This window comes from Lathamus discolor, chromosome Z (genome assembly GCF_037157495.1).
Source record: "Lathamus discolor isolate bLatDis1 chromosome Z, bLatDis1.hap1, whole genome shotgun sequence".
NCBI lineage: Eukaryota > Metazoa > Chordata > Aves > Psittaciformes > Psittacidae > Lathamus > Lathamus discolor.
In genome coordinates this window covers 58635602-58652714 of record NC_088909.1, presented here as the reverse complement: position 1 = coordinate 58652714, position 17113 = coordinate 58635602, and the positions used below count along the sequence as shown (strand labels likewise).

Sequence of the window (17113 nt, the reverse complement as noted above, 5' to 3'; positions counted from 1 at the left end):
GCTGTAATTGTTGAGACCAAAGAAGTATTTGGAGAAATAGCACTATGCACTTGATCTGTTCCTATAGAATTTGCTGCTGGTTGCTGTGGAGATATGATAATTGGGTAAGATGGACCCCCTATATACATTTTAATGTTCAAATCAGCTGAAGAGTGGTTGCATATGGACCTGTATGTATGCTAAGGCTTTTCACTGAGTTTCCACTATGACTAATCCTTTGTTCACAGAATTATCTTCAGGATCTCCCTATGTAACTGTAAAATAGTACCAGTAAAATTCTGGTGTTTCATCTTTTTTCTGCAGTGCAAAACCTGTAAGGATTTTGCTTTGTGGAGAGATAACATCCCAGGCTGTAGTAGGTTTGTGAGAGAGAAAGGTGAGCAAGACCCTTTGCGTGTTCATTCTTAGGTGTGCTCTGCATGTGGCTGAAGTCATGTTTTTGTGATCTTTCAGAAAGTAAAAAAGAAATGTGCATTCAGAGCTAGGACAAAACTGCACAGATGTTGATATGCATTTTTCAATACCTGGTACCGAAGGTTGCATACCCATAACAGACTTATTCTTGAAAGTGCTAAGTACCTTCTGCTTCTCTGATGCAGGAGAACTAGTGTTTGCACAAAAGTCAGAAGGCGGTTGTTACATCTGCAGGTTTGTATAGTGAAAGCTTTAACACTGATGTTCCTTGTCCTTGGTGTGCATAAGCCTATGGCACTTGAAGCTCACACCCAAGGGAATTCCTTATGTATTCTCAACATATTTCCCAAAGTAGCATCCTTCCAGCAGTTGAACCCCTTATATAACTATTTCCCTTCAGTCTTGCCTTCACATGCATGATATATGCAGCTTTACTCTAACTCTATTGAACTCTATTACAAGAAAAAATGAATACCAGTTTCTGGTACATTTTCCACATTCCTCTCCCAGCTTTAATAACTAAACGGTTTGAACCCTAGTCATCATAAGCAATATAACAAGCTTTGGTGGGGCAGCTTGTAGGATTACACTTATCCTTTCAGTTTTAAGAGCTCAAGTCTGAACTAATACCACTAACTTGCCTAGATCCTGAGACTGTTAGATAAATATGCTGATTGTCTGCTGCTATTAGCAATACAAAACATAGTATATGAAGCTTATATGCTTAGAGTTAGAAAGGTTTTAGCCAAGATAACTACATAATCCCCAAAAGCTTCTCTAACAATTTATGAACTCTCAAGAATGTATGAACTAACTTTACAAAACTCCCTTCACTAGAACTGGACTGAAAGACTTGCACAGTTTTAGTAGCATTTGAATAACAGTATAAAGAGATCAAGCATGCTGTCTCCCATGGCAAAGTGACAATGACCCTGGAGCAGGGGACCAGGTAATGGGACCTAATTCTAGGTGCTTAGTCAAATTTAGTTTCTGCACAAGCAGTTAGAATTGTGTTGGACCAGAGCCTTCCCTTAAAAGCTATTGTTCAAAGTCTAAGAATTGGCAGTTAATTGTGTGCTCTCTTAATCACCAGAAGTGAAAATAAGTAGCACAGCCTTCACTAGTTTCAGTGAAAGTGGTTTTTCCCATATCTAGTGGTCTTATGGATAGAGCTACAATTAAGGTTTTTATCAGTCAGTGTCAGTTTCTGGTCTTTCAAGTTCTTTTGGTTGCTTGTTTTTTCTTCCTAAGCATCAAATGTCGTGTTATTTTGGTTGTCATGTGTGGGGAGAAGACTGAGCAGCCTTTACGAGCTTCATGTCTGTTAAACCTTTGCAGCAAGTTCTCATGGATGTTTAAGGTAGAGTCATTCTTAGGAACCAGACCCTGCTGTGACTTTTATGCAGATACATAAGCATTATTTCAGGCTTCTTATATGTCAAAGTGTATGAACTCTGCATCTTTCTAGGTTTGGGTGAGTTTAAAGTACTGCATGGCAAAGACAGATGCAGAAGTGGAAGGAGAATGTGGAAACAAGTGGCTTATTTCCCTGTTTTTCAATGCAGTTCCCTGTTTTTCAAGGCAGGGTTTAGTGTTTGGCTATGCCACTGATGAAATTGAGGAATGTGTGCCCTTAACAGTTCTTCTGGCATACAAACTGACTACGAGTATAAAGGTTCTGGAATGGAATAGAACAGAATACGGCCCTGGGTTACGCCAGATAGGAAAACACAGGTTCGTAATGTAGATGCATAAACCATAAGGTTATGAAACAATAAAAATAATTTATCCTGCCTGCTATTAATCCATAATTCGTGTTTGTCAAAATACTGCTGTCATTTTCATGTTCCAGGGTGGTGTAGGTTTCACAAGGTGTATTTGCATGTAGCACACGTGTTTTTATACAGAGTTCTATCACTACCTTAGCAGGTTTCTTCAAAATAACACTTGTCTTTAGCTTATTTTCCCCTGGAGATTAAGAAGATCTACAAATTGCTGACGATCAGCTGGATGGGGTTTTTTTTTCCTTTTTCCTGGATGTTTTGTTTTTTTTTTTTTTTTTTTTCTGAATAAATATCATTTCAGAAGCATGGACTAGAATAGGGCTATAGTTTCTCAGCTAAAACAGAGCTGTTTTGATTCAAACCTCATGTATACTACATTTGATAAATGGTCAGAGCCATGGGCAGCTGTACTGCAGAGCTGAGTGGATGAGCTACTGAGCCCACTGTAAGAGTGGTGCACTTGGGCACCAAAGACAGTAAGTTATGGGCTGTGAAATCTGCAGGAGAGGAAAGGAAAACCATATTTGTGTCATGTAATACTGTGGAAATATTTGCAAATGTAGTGCCTTTATTTTTTATGTGCATGCCCCAGGAGATGCTGACCTGTCATATTGACCATTGGTTTTCTGAGTGCTCAGAAGACCCTGCAGCAAAGCTTACCCCTGTCGCTGGAGCAGCTTGGTGAAAGGCCTGCATTAAGCTGGTGGAGAGGACTGCCACTCACAGCTCTGCTCACTGTGTTGCACAAGGAACAACTGGTCAGAGAAGCCTGAGCTTCCAATACTTGGTGTGATTGCTTGGCATTTAGGTGCTTAACAGATCTTCACACTTGGTAACATCCTTTGCTGTCACAGATATAGCAACAGCCATGAAGACGACATGTCACAGCAGGCAGAACATAACAGGAAGGCACATAAATAGTTAGCAATAGTCCAACATACTGATCTCACTGAACGTAAGAAAAGATCATGCCAAACAATTCTCTCTATTATTTCTTTGGCCCTAAGTTTCACATTGAAAAGACAGCACACTTGCCAACATTTCACCTTAAATTCAATGGGAATTTGGTCCTTGATTCAAGGATAAGCAAATTTTACCCAAGGAACATCATTGAGTGTTCAAGGCCGGGCTGGATGGGTCTTTGAGCAGCCTGGTCTAGTGGAAGGTGTCCCTGCCAATGGCAGGAAGGTCATAACTAGATGACCTTTAAAGACCTTGCCAACCCAAACCTCTTTCGCATTTAAGGAATGCCACTCAGGTCTGATATTTGACCAGCCTGAGCATTCTCTGTGGAAGTGAGGTAATTTTCTAGCATAAAATGCAAACAGCAGAAATATCTCTCCTATCTTTCTTTATGTAGAAAAGATGTTCATAAAATCTTCCCCTCATACATAGGATAAGCATTTCTTTTCTCTTAAGCAAAAAGTAGGAAGGACTGTTTGGGTTGTATGCATGTCTTCTACAGCTGTCATATGGTATCAGTCTGAGTCATTCTCTTGTGATCTCAGTGTTTCGTTATGGAATGTCAGACAGATCTGAAGAAGAACTGCTTGAGGTTGTGCAGAAAAACTTTGATCTGCACCCTGGAGCTATCATAAGGTTTGTGTGCTATTAGTATTTACTAAAGTGAATCATATTTTTAATGCTCTCTTTAACAGTTTAATGAAAAAAAAATCTGGCTCCTAACCTCACGGAAGTCACCTTCATAATAAATCTTTTATTGCTGTCATTTCTGCTCTTCCATCAGCCATGCACCCAGCATGACATACAAGGGCCAATTCATAAAACTGGTCACACAATGTACTGAATAAGTGAACCTGGTCTTAATCATACCATGTTACATCTCCCAGTAACCTTGGTACTGTGCTGCATTGCAGCTCATTGGCCATGTAGCAGTGAACCTGGTAAAGTAGAATTAAAATTTAACCCTGGATGTAGTTAGGCTTTGTAGTCTGCTTACAGGGTGTGTGAGGATCCCAATCCCTGCCTTATCTGGAAGGCACCAGAAATATTGGCTTTTTCCGAAAGAAGTACTGGGTAAGTATAGTCTCTCTGCCTTTCATCTTTAGGTGGTAACAACTTGTGAGGCAGCCGCCACAAGACAGAAAGGTTCTGGTGCCCTGACTTCACAAGCAATCCCATTGAAATGAGTGGGATATTATGTGCTGTAATTTGCGCTTGCTCATGCACAGAAGCTGAGTGTCACTCTGCCACAATAGTGGCAGTATGGTATTTGCTTTTGCTGTTCTGGGGATATTGGCCATTAGCCCAGAGGAGAAAAGAACATCCTTAAGTGACTAACTTTTTTATGAGGTGCAAGTGTAACCTGCCTTCCGCTTTAGAAAAGCTGAACACTGAGAGCTTGCCGCTAGTCATCATGCTGTCTTGTGCAGCCTGTTTGAAGTCAACTAATTAAAAAGGAATCCAGGTTTCTTAAATGCTCTCTTATGATTTCTTAAGCCATTGAAATATTGTTTGCATTTAAAAAACAGAACAAGAATAGTCATGAGATGAGCTGTCTTGAAGTGAAAATACAGTTGTGATCAGGAGAGTCACTGAGGCTACCATACAGTCAAGACAGGAGATGAAAACCCAAACCTACCTACACTGCTTCCTGCAGCCAAACCAGCTATTTTCCTTTCTGGAATATTTCTGGACCTGAAAAAGCAGATCTTTCTGACAAATATAATCCTTATGCTTAAAGAAGCATGGGAATCATCCTTTTATGTAAGAGAAGAAAGGGCTGAAAGGATCCTTTTCTGAGAGAAGAAAGGACCTGCTGGAGAGAAGCAGATCACCACCTGTCCTTACCATTAGTTACCCACCTACACTCTTGACCCTAGAATTTTTCCTTCTTTTCCTTCCTTTTGTGACTAACTCATATGTGTCTTTATGTGAACATTAAGGAAGAAAAGCTGCTTGCTTGTTTACAGCACAGCTTCCTAAGCCCTAATGGTACAGGCTTATCTTCTCAGTCCTGAAGAACTTTTGAATCTTTTGGCTGATTTTATCCAAACTTGACAGGCTGGAACTTCTTAAAAGTTTAATGAAATATGCAACCATTGGAAAGAAAGACTAGATCTTTCCTCTTCTTAGGAGGCAGCCACACTCTGAGTTCACCCCTTTTTAAACTCTGTGACACTGTCCTAGGACTTCAAGCCTGAGACAGATACGAGAAAGAACTTGACTGTATGTTCAGAGGAACTACTTTCTCACTTTGTGTAATACAGGTTTTAAAACCTGTTCTGAAATGCTAAACCATTCACATTATCTTTCTTATTACGTGAGGAAAATGTTTTTAATGATTCACATCTCTTTTAAAGCCACAGCTATTAACGTCATTCTAACGTATTCCTGAGGAATCTTGAGTGCATTTGACTCCAAGGAGAGAAATGTCAACATGTTAGTGAATAGGAAGTCTCTTTTTTCCTTTAAAAAGGAAAGACATTTCTGACAAACTACATCAACATTTTGCTAGTGTGGCCAGCCTTTTGCACGCCTTTTCAGAATGTTTCCTGAACATGTACGCTGAGAGATAGAGCTGACTTCTATTTTTAATAGACTGTGATGATGCCAGGCATTATGGCACATTCTGTTGCTAGGTAATTTCTTCCAAGTGTTACCAGTTCACAAGTATAACCAAAACTCTTCTTTGCCTGGGTCATTATGGCAGCTCATCATCATCAGTAATTTGTGTGTCTGTTTCCAGACACTTTCCCTGATTTGGGTGCTCAGAAATGCTGCATTTTAAAAATACATCATCATAGCACTGGAAGTGGTGAGGGCAGTAAGAAGGGAAGAAAACAGGCAGAACCACAAGCATTGTTTAATAGTTCCCACTAAATATTACCTCTCAATTCTTAAAATCCTGTAAGTGGTGCTGGCTATCCATTCTAATCAACTGCGCACCAAAATACTTCACAATGCCTCACTTTCCATTTAGTCAGCACTCACATTTCAATGCTTTTGTGTGAGGGTCATGCACAAATGACTGCAGTAGACATTGGAGCCTGTGATCACGTTGCACAAAACACCACCTGAACAAAAGACTTAGCTGCTGTACACCATATATGATCCCATTAAATGTGAGAATGGGTAATTTCTTCACTATCTGAAATGTATTCATTATCCTGTTAGCATTTGTGCTTCTTTCCTTACTTTGCCATTCCTCCACCAATTTCTTCCCCAGCATCTTAAGATATGAGTCATCTATTTTAAATGTCGGAATGCTGTAGCTGCTCTTACTTAATACCAGGGAAATGTAATAGACAATAAAGCAATATGTCTTCCCATTCACAATAAGGGAAAAATATAGGGTTCAGAGGTAAGTCTAATCAAATGCAAGTAGTTGAATATAACATTAGTCTTGAGTAAGTTTTAAAAAGCTGCTTCCTTTCACATGAAGACTGATGGATCCACTGCTTTTTTGATAGACCTGAGCTGAAGTGAGATCATTGTACCTGTGCCTTACCCAGCCAGATCTAGTTAGCTCAATCTAGCACAGTAGCACGGCACTCAGTGTGTGACCTACAAAAAAGGCTTTTTTTTTACTGTAAGGGTACGATGCTTAGATGGCAAGGGATTGCAGAGATTACCATGGAGTAAAACGTCTATGACTCTTTGACAGTAATTCAGTAAATGGTCATATAGTCTCAATTTTACAGCTGTTTCAATTACAGCTAGTATTAATTTTACTGTCGTGATACTTCATTCTCCCAAAGCCAAATAGTGCTTTGGTAAGAAGCTGTTATACTTGTTTCTCAGAGGAAAAGGCCATTTTGATAATAACTAGTTTTCTAATAACTAGTAAGTTAATTTTGTTTATATTTGCATTTAATTTGCTCTATGAAAAATTTTCCTCAAGAACAGGGAAAGACATATGCCTTGTTTGAAAAAAGCACACAAGCTACCTCTGCTAAATGTGGTGTCTAATCCAAAATCAGAGACAAAACTACCGCTCCACAAAATCACTGAAGTATTTTTTTCAAATGATTGGCATGTTTTTCCAGAAATTAATCACTTGAACTGGAACCTCAAAAGTAAAAAAAGGTTCCCAAATCAGACACAAGCATTAAGATGGCAGTTACTGGTGAAAGCTTAATAACTTACAAATTATAATGTAGCCTACATACAGGTATCAATAAAAATATTTTTATTTCTGAATGTTGCAACTATTGCTTTATTAACCTTGTTATTTTAACATTAAATGAACAGGCATTTATTTGAAATATGTGGTTACAACATGTTATAAAACTCCCCCCAAATACAGTGGCTTATAATCTGTGTAAGAAAAAACCTGTAATTGCACACTAGAACACAACAGTTTATGCACCGTGTTTTGTGACTTCATCCAAAGTAGCAGGCTATACAGATACTCAGCTAATACAAAAAAGCTACATAAATGAAAAATCTATATTGCACAAAATCAGTTGGGTGCAACATGTGGAGGTATTAGTGGTGGTTATTTGAATTTTTCAAATAGTGAATTTTGATAGGGGCTTCCAAAAGCCAGTGATTCTTGCTGGATTGTGCAAGGCAGAATTAAATGTATATTTCAAAAGGGCAATTTCACTCAAACGTAGACTAGCCAAGTAGGGAAGAAAATTAAGGAAACAGAAGTGCCAGCTTGGCTCTGAAAGTGTGTTTCATGTCTTTCTGGCCTCAGAAGAGAGGAAGGGTCTCTGCATGAAAAGTGAAGACATTAAGAAAGGGCAAACCTCTTCTGTTTGCTTTGTATTAGGATCAGCTTTGTGACTCATGCTTTCAGAGCACATCACAAAATCAGCTGCACTAAAATGTACAAACCTCGGAGATGTATCTAATCTTCCTTCCAAGATGTACTTCTGAAACAGATTCTCACCTGTTCTGGACTTAATAAGCTCTTTCTACAGCCATGCAGACATTATTAGATATGCCATTTTCCTAGCTATATTTTGATTAAATGCTATTTAGAGAAATGCAAAGTAGAATGCTAATTCATTACTATTTAATTGATTTAATTCATAAGGAGCTGAAAGCAATTACTGAAATGGAAATTAAAGTGTGTATCTTTACTACATGCTAAGAGACAGAATGAACTTTTCGTTTAATAATTCCCTGGTTTATAGCTGTGCCTTGCCTTGACCTTATGATACAAAAGGAAATCCCTTCTTTACCACCTTCCCTACCTAAGCTTTTGTACAGAACAACTCTTTGCTCATTCTGGGTGAGGCTGTAAAAGGAAGAGGACTGGGTGAGAGTTAAATGCAGACCAAAGCTTTTTCATCAGGAGTTCAACCATCCAGCAGCAGTCCAGTGTGACTGTCAGAACTGGGATGCAAATTAGCAACAGATGGCACAATCTTATTTCCCTTTGCATTTTGACAAGGATGATACCAGCATATAAATGGGTAAGCCTTACCATCTTTAACATTTACAGGAAAAACCCATAGACCTCTCAAGCTGCATAAACAAAAAGAATACATTATTCTTTTCAGCCGAATACTGTTAAAAACCAGAGCACCTTACCACATATTTGTCTTGGCAATAAATAAAAGGCTCAGCCCCACTAATGCTGAGCTGCACACATTCAAACCACAGCTTACTTAGTGGTCTACTTCGTCTTTCTAGTACAGTCCTGGAAATTTAAAAAGACAGGTCAGTAAAATATTACCCAGGCATTCTTTTATATTTTTTGGCCAGAAAACCTGCATCTACATCAATGCTTTCCTAGCACACCTGCAGTGCCAAATCCACCCAGATTTTCTCAAATGTAACATTCCTGCTTCTTATCCTACATTTTTTGTTATGCTTCCTTCCTGTGTAACAGGTACTGCTCCTGTAATCTTTCTTAGGAAAATCTCTCACTGTAAGCTATGACTGACTTCTCTGAGCAATTACAAGCAACCAGAGGAAATGCACAAATTTTTAGCTTGAGCTTTTAGTATCAGACCTCACACTTCATGCCTATCTGCATATGATTTCTGGACTGAAATTTTGAATTATGTGTGATAAGATCCTTTCTCAGCAGTCAAATTAAACCTCTCTCGTATAAGTAGTAAACCCACAAAGTTTTAAATACAATGTTTTCACTGATGGAATTTTATTTGCTAATTTTTATACAATTAAAATGTACACAGTGATAGAGAATCAAGACAGTAAGTTCAAGGGCATTTCAAGCAGGTATAAGCTTGTACTGCTGCTGAAAGAAATAAATAGTCTTGCTGCCTTGTCATCCTTGGCTGTTTTTTCCAGCCTTTGGAAGAAAGGCTTTTCCATGTTAAGATAAATGTGAGGTTTAGCAGTGAGACAGGAACTCTCCAAGTTAAAGCTGGTTAGCAAAAAAAACCCCAAACAGCCAAAAAAAACCAACCCCCCCCCCCCCAAAAGAGGTCATTTTAGCCCAAGTCACTCAATCTGTTACTGAAGGTGCAGCAGAAACATCAGTCTTCATTTAAATTGAGTTAATTGAGTTTTAGTTGCTTCATATTCCATCTGTGTCAGCCTCCTGTTGGGAATAAGAAATTGCTAACATATAATCTAGACCTTCAAACACACCAGCATTGCTTCTGTGGTTCCTTATAAAAAATCCTGTTCCTTTCCCTGTGGATTTATGAGTGAGTTGTTGAAGAGGAATATGCAGGTGAACGATAGGACAAGGGACAATGAGCGGAACAGTGCAGTACCGCAAGCCTAACTAGCACTGGTTGTTTGTCCAAAGTAATTCCAGCCCTTGCCTGAAAAAAAAAAAAAAAACAATTGGAAAAGTCAGAAAGTAAAATGGGATTAAGACAGGATGCTCCTGCTCTGAATACAGTCTGCTGTTCTCAAAGCGGTGGTAGTGGTAGTATCGATACCTGGGAATAAAGGGTTAACATTGTGCCTGCTTGCTTAAGCAGTCGCTGTGCTTAGTGAAGCAGAACCGTAGGAGTCAAAGTTGCTGGAATGGTGAAGCAGAATTGTAGGAGTTACAGCTGCTAGGCAGAATTGTAGTAGATAAGCTTCATAACTTAATATTTAAGACATTCTTGTTTAAATAGTATCTTTAGAAAGAAAAGGAACAAAATATAACCAGAGTAACAAAATTTATAAACTTGACAAGTTTCTGCTTTAAAATACATAAAACCGGCTCGTACTGAACCTGAGGTTTGGATAGGAGCTTAAACCCTATTGAGTCTGCCTGAAAGCAAGAGGTTACTCATGGTGATGAGGAGGAACTAGAGGCCTTCATCTTCACAACCCCCTAACAACCACCACCAGCAGGCACTGTACAGGCACACCAATGGGACAAATGCCAGAAAGCTAATTATAATATTAGACGGAAATAGGTTATGCATATGTATTAGGCGTGAAGCAATCTCATGTTTAGGTAATCATTATATGTAATATAAACGAACTGAGTGGCAAAGAAAAGGCGCGCATGCTTTTGGAGGAGCAATCCCCATGCGCCTCAGCGCTGAATAAACATACCTACTTTACAACTCTAACAAGTTGCGGAGTCTATCCGTGTATCAGTATGATTTATGATAGTAAAAAGGGTTTTCTTATATGGGCAATAGAAAAACAGCAGCAGATCTCACAGACTGAATGAAGTTCTCTATAAAAAATCTGACTTCGATAATTTAATTATTTGTTTTAATAAGACATATAAAAACATGGGAATGCTGTACAAAGCTACCAGCTTTTAAAACCACAGTTCTTGACTGGTAAGGGATTGTAGAACAAGATGCCACAAAATCACAGAGTATCTTGAGTAGGAAGAGACCCATAAAAATCATTGAGTCCCAACTCCCTGCTCTTTGCAGGACCAGCTAAAACTAAACCATATCACTAAGAGCACTATCCAGATGCTCCTTGCACTCTGATAAGCTTGTTGCCATGCATCACTTCCCTGGGGAGCCAGTTCCAGTTACCAACCACCCTGATGGTGAAGAATCTTTTCCCAATGTCCAATGGGAACTTCTCCTGATGCAGCTCCATTCCATTTCCTTGTGCCGTATGTCCTGTTACAGTCACCAGAGAGAGATCAGCACCTCCCTCTCTGCAGTGCTCCTTGAGGAAGTTGTAGATTGTCATGAGATCACCACTCAGCCTTCTCTTCTGCCCCTGTAATTTACACAGTAGCATGGAGAACAGTGAGTTCTTAGTTTATGAAAGGTGATTGAGGAATACAACTATAAAATAGTTAACTACTGATCTGTGCAGGAGAAAATTAGCATGGCTACCTGAAGTCTTAAGGAATTTGGGAACGTCTGGAATCAACTCAAAAGTGATGGCTGCTGACAGGAAGCAGACAGCAATAGCAAAGATATAATAGCAAAGACATGACAGTATCTGAAGGGGGCCTATAAGGATGCTAGAGAGCGACTCTTCATTAGGGACTGTAGCAATAGGACACGAGGTAATGGGTTCAAATTTAAACAAGGAAACGGGAGATTTAGGTTAGATAGAAGGAAGAAGTTCTTTACTGTGAGGGTGGTGAGGCACTGGCACAGGTTGCCCAGAGGAGCTGTGGCTGCTCCATCCCTGGCAGTGTTCAAGGCCAGGTTGGATGGGGGTTGGAGCAACCTGGTCTAGTGGAAGGTGTCCTTGCCCATAGCAGGGAGGTTGGAACTACATGATCTTAAGGTTCTTTACAACCCAAACCATTTTATACTTCTGTGACTTTCTGAAGAACAGTCCTGGCTACAGCAGCATTCTTTCTGAAACAACAGGCTTGTGAACAGCCTTGCTTTTAGTGATCTGCTGCCCCAGGCTTCCTCCAGCAGATGGGCCTTACCGGGAAGTGATCTGCCGGTGCTAACACACAAAGTCAGCCTCACACCCAAACGCACAGGGTACCACTCTGCACGGATTGCTGCAATTATCAGTACCCATGTTACCACTGTTCCGCAGCACACCGAAAAGGCACCACCACGTCCTCCTGCTCACCCCGGTGCGGGTAGCAGGACTGCAGGAGAGGCGGGGGCTGGCCCTTCAGAGCAGGGGAGAGCAAACGAGACGGCAGGTCCCGAGGGCAGGTGAACAGTGAAAGGGTTCCGACAGCGCTCTGTGAGAAGCGCGTGTTCCTCCCGAGCGCGGCCCGCCAGCCTGAGCCGCACCGACAAGAGGGCCCCCCGCGCTTGACAACCTCCTCCGCGGTAACGGCGGGGCAACCCTGCTCTCTGGTAACGACGGCCCCCCCCGCCCCCGCAGGCCCCGCCGCGCCGCCCGCAAGGCGCGTCGGGAGCCGACTGGGAGGCCCGGGCCGCCCTTCCCCGGCCCGCGGGTGCAGCGGCGAGCTTCCCCCGGGGGCGGGCCCAGCGGCGGCGGGGCGGGCACCGAGCGTGGCCCCCATGAGGTCATAAATGACGCAACGCTCCCGGAAGCAGCCAGGCTCGTAGGGAACCGCGGGTGAGGAGGCGGCCTCCCTCCCTCCCTGCGCCGCTGCAGTCGGTAGCTTGGCGGAGCCGCCCCGTCGCGCTGTACCGCCTGCGCGTCTGCCCCTCGGCCGGGCAGCGCCTGCCGGGACCATGTCGCTCTTCCAGTCCGCCCTGGACTTCCTGGCGGGCCCCGGCTCCCTCGGGGCTGCCAGCCGCGACCAGAACGATTTCGTGGGGCAGACGGTGGAGATGGGCGACATGAAGCTGCGCATCAAGAGAGTCATTGCGGAGGGTAAGAGCGGGCGGCGGCGGCTGCAAGGCCGCATCCGGTGCCCGGCCGGACCCTACTTTTCCTCTGCCGGGCTGAGCTGTGCTCCTCTTCGGGCCTCCCGCTCTCCCCGTCCGCCCTTTCTTGGCCGGGAGGGCTTCCTCCCTGGCAGGCCGCGCCCTGCAAGGGGAGGCCCCGTGCGGGCGAACGGGCTGCGGTGCCCGCCAGGCCGGGTCTGGTCGCTTCCTCCTGAACCGGCAGCCTGTGCCTCTGACGGGCTGGCTGTCTCCTCGTAGCTACTGTAGCTGGGGCCACGGGCACGCTGAGCTGTCGCGAGTGCCGCGGTGGGTGTTCCGCCGGGACCGGGAGTAGGAGCGGTGCCCACTGCTGTTAGTCCGCTTCAGGAGTACCCATCGCGAGCCAGTGTGCAGCGTGGAGAGTTCTTCACTTGCTTTGTGGTTTAGAATACCTTCACCACCTAACAGAGTTCTCATATGAGTTCACAGTCCACATAGGACGTCATGGAAATACGGGATTGCACATACATATGTGTATATATGTATATATTGAAAATGACAATGTATCATATCGTCCCAGAGATGCAAATTTGCTTGTGCTGCGCAGGGTTATTTAGAATACTGTGAAATATAGGAAAAGATACTAACTTTAAGCAGCAATGTCAGGAGGTTGATCTCATTCTGCATATGGACTTTCCTGGAGTTAGATGTCTGGGTGGTTTTCAGTTTCAGTGGATTTTTGGGTAGGTGTTTTGGCACACCACTTGCTAGCCTGTTTTAAAATAAGTTCTGTGTCTGGTATGTGCAGTTACATTTTTCATTATCTTTGAACAGGTGATTGAAGTTATTCAGGTGGAGTACCTCAAATTTCTATTCAGAGCTTCTTTTCAGTGTTGAAGTTATTTTTTTGTAGTTACTTCTTGTAATTGCCTTGTATGTAGCTGGTTTAATAAGTAGATTTATTGTATTTTTTAAGAATAGTTTGGGTTTTTTTTGTTGAAATATTACCACCCTAAAGTGACCACCATGGAAAAAAAAAAAGTGATTCTTCAAGATTAGCTGCATCAGTTAAACTTGGAAAAAATTTGCTTGTGTAAAACAACAGGACACTGATCTTCACAGCTGTTGTATCTTCTAAAGGACAAATAATTTGTTACTTCAATGCTTAAACACTTTAGGCATGTGATCTTAGACAAACCCTGTCAGTTTTTACGTAGTAAGTAGCATTCAGAATGGGACTAAGTCCAGTTCTGCCTTTAGCCTTTACTTGGAGCTTCTTTACTAAACATCCAGCCAGAGTCAGTGAGTGAAATGTAAGCACTCAATATGATGTGACTGCAAGGTGAATGCTGAATGAACTGGCTGGTGCTGCTGGTGCTCTGACATTCATGCCAGGAGGAACTGCAGCAGTTTCCAGAGAGCAGCAAAGGAAAAGAAGAGCAGAAAGCTATATTTGAGATGTATCTGCTGTTCTTGGTTCTGAAACAAGGTTTTTATACTTTACTTCGGTAGCAGCCTACTGTTACCTAGGATCTGACACAGGCTTCCTAAAATGCCAGGGTAATTATGCCGGGTCAGATAGCTTAAAGCAAACAGGGACATGCTTTAAGTCTAGCATTCTTGCAAATTTATCTGTAACCACTGCTTAGTGTTCCACCTTTGTCTCAGCATTACGGTTTATGTCATGATGCTTTCAGTGTACTAAGTGAAATTAGGCCTTTCTGCTTTTGTTAGACAGACCATAGCTTGGCTAAAATAAGCTTTAGGATATATTGAGTATAAATACAAAAATGCATGTGAAATACTGAAGTCTGAACTTCTCCTGCTGTCTTCAGATTTTAATTTCTTTAGCATATTATTTTTGTTGCTGATACTAATTTATCTTTGAGCTTTGAACCTGTTTGACACCTTCTGATACTTGCTTGTATAATTGTGGCTTATAAGCATTCTCTTACATGCTTATAAATACAGAATCTTTTTTTCTTCTGCATGAGTCCTTTCATGCCCAATTCCTTAATAGAAAGTGAAGTGATACTTTCAAAATTCAGATTTCAAATCCATGGTGAACTGTGTGTGATCTGCCAAAGCAGAGAGATAGCCTTTTCTGTAAGATCATATGGTCTGCTTTGTTTTCAGTTGGTGTGAGCACAGCCTGTGGGTTAGCATTACACAGTATCATACGGTAGCATAAGTTCAGTTGTTCTTACATCGTGCAGCTCTTTCCAGTTTTGTAGTGTGCTCGTAATCTATGTTGGTGCAGATATGTGTTTGGCCATGCTGTAAGCTGAGACACTGGCTTCACCAGCAAACGCCATTCGGTTGTGTTTCCATGTTGGTTTTGCGGAGGTGCCACACGAGGAGTAGGACCCTGCTAACTGAAAATGTGGTGTGCTGTGAGAGGAACCTGAGAGCCATGCAGGGGGCGGTCAGGCTCAAGGTGATCTCTAGTATTGGTACTACCTCCCAACACATGACTGAGCATGTCACAGGATGGACTGTGTGCTGCTGGAATATGGTGTTTTGTACTTGAGCATTTCAGTAGCTCACTGGGGTTAAGAAATTTTTGGAGGACATGGATGAGGCCTTTACATTTACTCCTTTGTCCTGGGTCCAGCAGGAGCAGTTATTTTTCTCCTTCTTGGTAGCTGGTGCAGTGCTGTGTTTTGACTTTTGGCCTGGGAACAGCACTGATAACACTAATGTTTTTAGTTACTGCTCAGATGGTTTAGTCTGACCAAGGACTTTCTGAGTCTTATGCTCTGCCAGGGAGGAGGGGAAGCCGGGAGGAAGCAGAGACGGGACACCTGACCCAAACTAGCTGAAGAGGTATTCCATACCACAGTACGTCATGCCCAGGATGTAAGCGGGAGTTACCTGGAAGGGCTAGGGCACTGCGGGGTTGGACGAGGTATCAGTCTGTGCTCGGTCGGGTGGGGTTGGGCGAGTTATCTGTCAGCCGGTGGTGAGGTGTTGTATTTCTTTCCCCTTGTTATTTCCTTTATCTTTATTATTATTGGTGGTAGCAGTAATAAGTTGTGTTATACCTTAGTTACTAAACTGTTCTTATCTCAACCCGTGGGAGTTGCATTCTTTTTGATTCTCCTCTCCATCCCTCCAGGAGTAGGGGGAGGGCAAGAAGGGGGGGGAGTGAGAGAGCGACTGTGTGATTTATTGATGACTTTTGTTTAAACCATGACATCCTTACTTGCCCTTCGTATGATCACAGAATCATAGAACAGTTTGAGTTGGTAGGGACTTTCAAAAGTTACCTAGTATTATGCTGGCTTCAGGTGTTAGGGTTCTTCTGTGTTCTCTGGTTAAGTGCACAGACTGCCACACAATTTTATATAAGTAAAATAGTCAGTGATTGCATACCTGCTTAATAAATGTGAGTGAATCTAAGTATCTCACACTCTTTCGTGACAGAGGACACTCTTGCATGGCCATGAGTCACTTGCCAGTGTGGGTATTCCGTATGTGTCTCCATCACAACCTGGGTGTCTGCTCTCACCAGGGTGTCTGCATACACATAGCCCAGGTACATGTGGTAAGAGTTCTCCAGATGCTTACTAATATGTTTGGTTTTTATACTGTTAGGTGAGGGTGCATTAACTATACTCTGTCAGATCCCTTTCTGTTAATGTGAATAGGATGTGCATTTTTGTTAACTTTTTGCTTCTTCAGTTGATATCCTGGAGTATCCTTTCCCCTTGTTCAGACATGTCAGGATTTCTGTACCAGATAGTTGAGGGACTGAGATGGTCCTTGCTGAGTCAACAGTTGATGTAGCCTGCACATTTGACCTTGGGAGAGAATGGGGAGAGCAAGTGACCACACCAGGCTGAACAGTAGCTTTCAGAAATTTCTTGTTTCTTGCTCCTGAAAGCGTATTCGCACAGATAAACAACCTAGCAAATTTGTTTTTCAAATGCTAGATGCTGCTGGCTTTCATTTTTGCCTCTGTTGAGCAAAGCATCTCTTCTAATAGACATAATTCTTGTTTACCTGCTAATGGTGACACTTAAAGATGATTGGCATGTAAATAAGGGAAATTTCTTGATCTTCGTCTATGCTGTAGAAGGAATAGAACCTGGTCGCTGGGATGTCAGTATTCATTGAGAGACTGCCAGTGCCAAAGATGGTCAGTGAATTATGGAAACTCGTTCTTCAATTCTGTCTAGTAATGCTACTCTGATGGAAGGGTAAATTGATATGAGAATAGCATGTCCTGTGATGTACGCTGTCAAGTTTCAAAATTACATACATGCAAAGAAAGTTGATTTTTTTAAT

The 17113-nt window shown here is 42.1% G+C and overlaps 1 protein-coding gene and 1 long non-coding RNA gene across 4 annotated transcripts in view; one reads left to right on the top strand and one right to left on the bottom strand.

Moving 5' to 3' along the window:
• Positions 1 to 10797: 10797 nt before the first annotated feature.
• Positions 10798 to 12455, bottom strand: LOC136005103 (uncharacterized). Its single transcript, XR_010608681.1, has 2 exons — positions 11956 to 12455; positions 10798 to 11282 (listed from the first exon to the last, which is right to left on the bottom strand). It is a non-coding gene; the product is annotated as an uncharacterized LOC136005103 (long non-coding RNA).
• Positions 12456 to 12547: 92 nt separating this feature from the next.
• GAK (cyclin G associated kinase) overlaps positions 12548 to 17113 on the top strand; it is a 77591-nt gene continuing 73025 nt past the window's right edge. For all 3 annotated transcript variants that reach the window (XM_065662139.1, XM_065662140.1, XM_065662138.1), the window contains exon 1: positions 12548 to 12830. In XM_065662139.1, the coding sequence (XP_065518211.1) occupies positions 12689 to 12830 (142 nt within the window). In that variant the 5' untranslated portion in view covers positions 12548 to 12688. The remainder of the gene's footprint in view (positions 12831 to 17113) is intronic.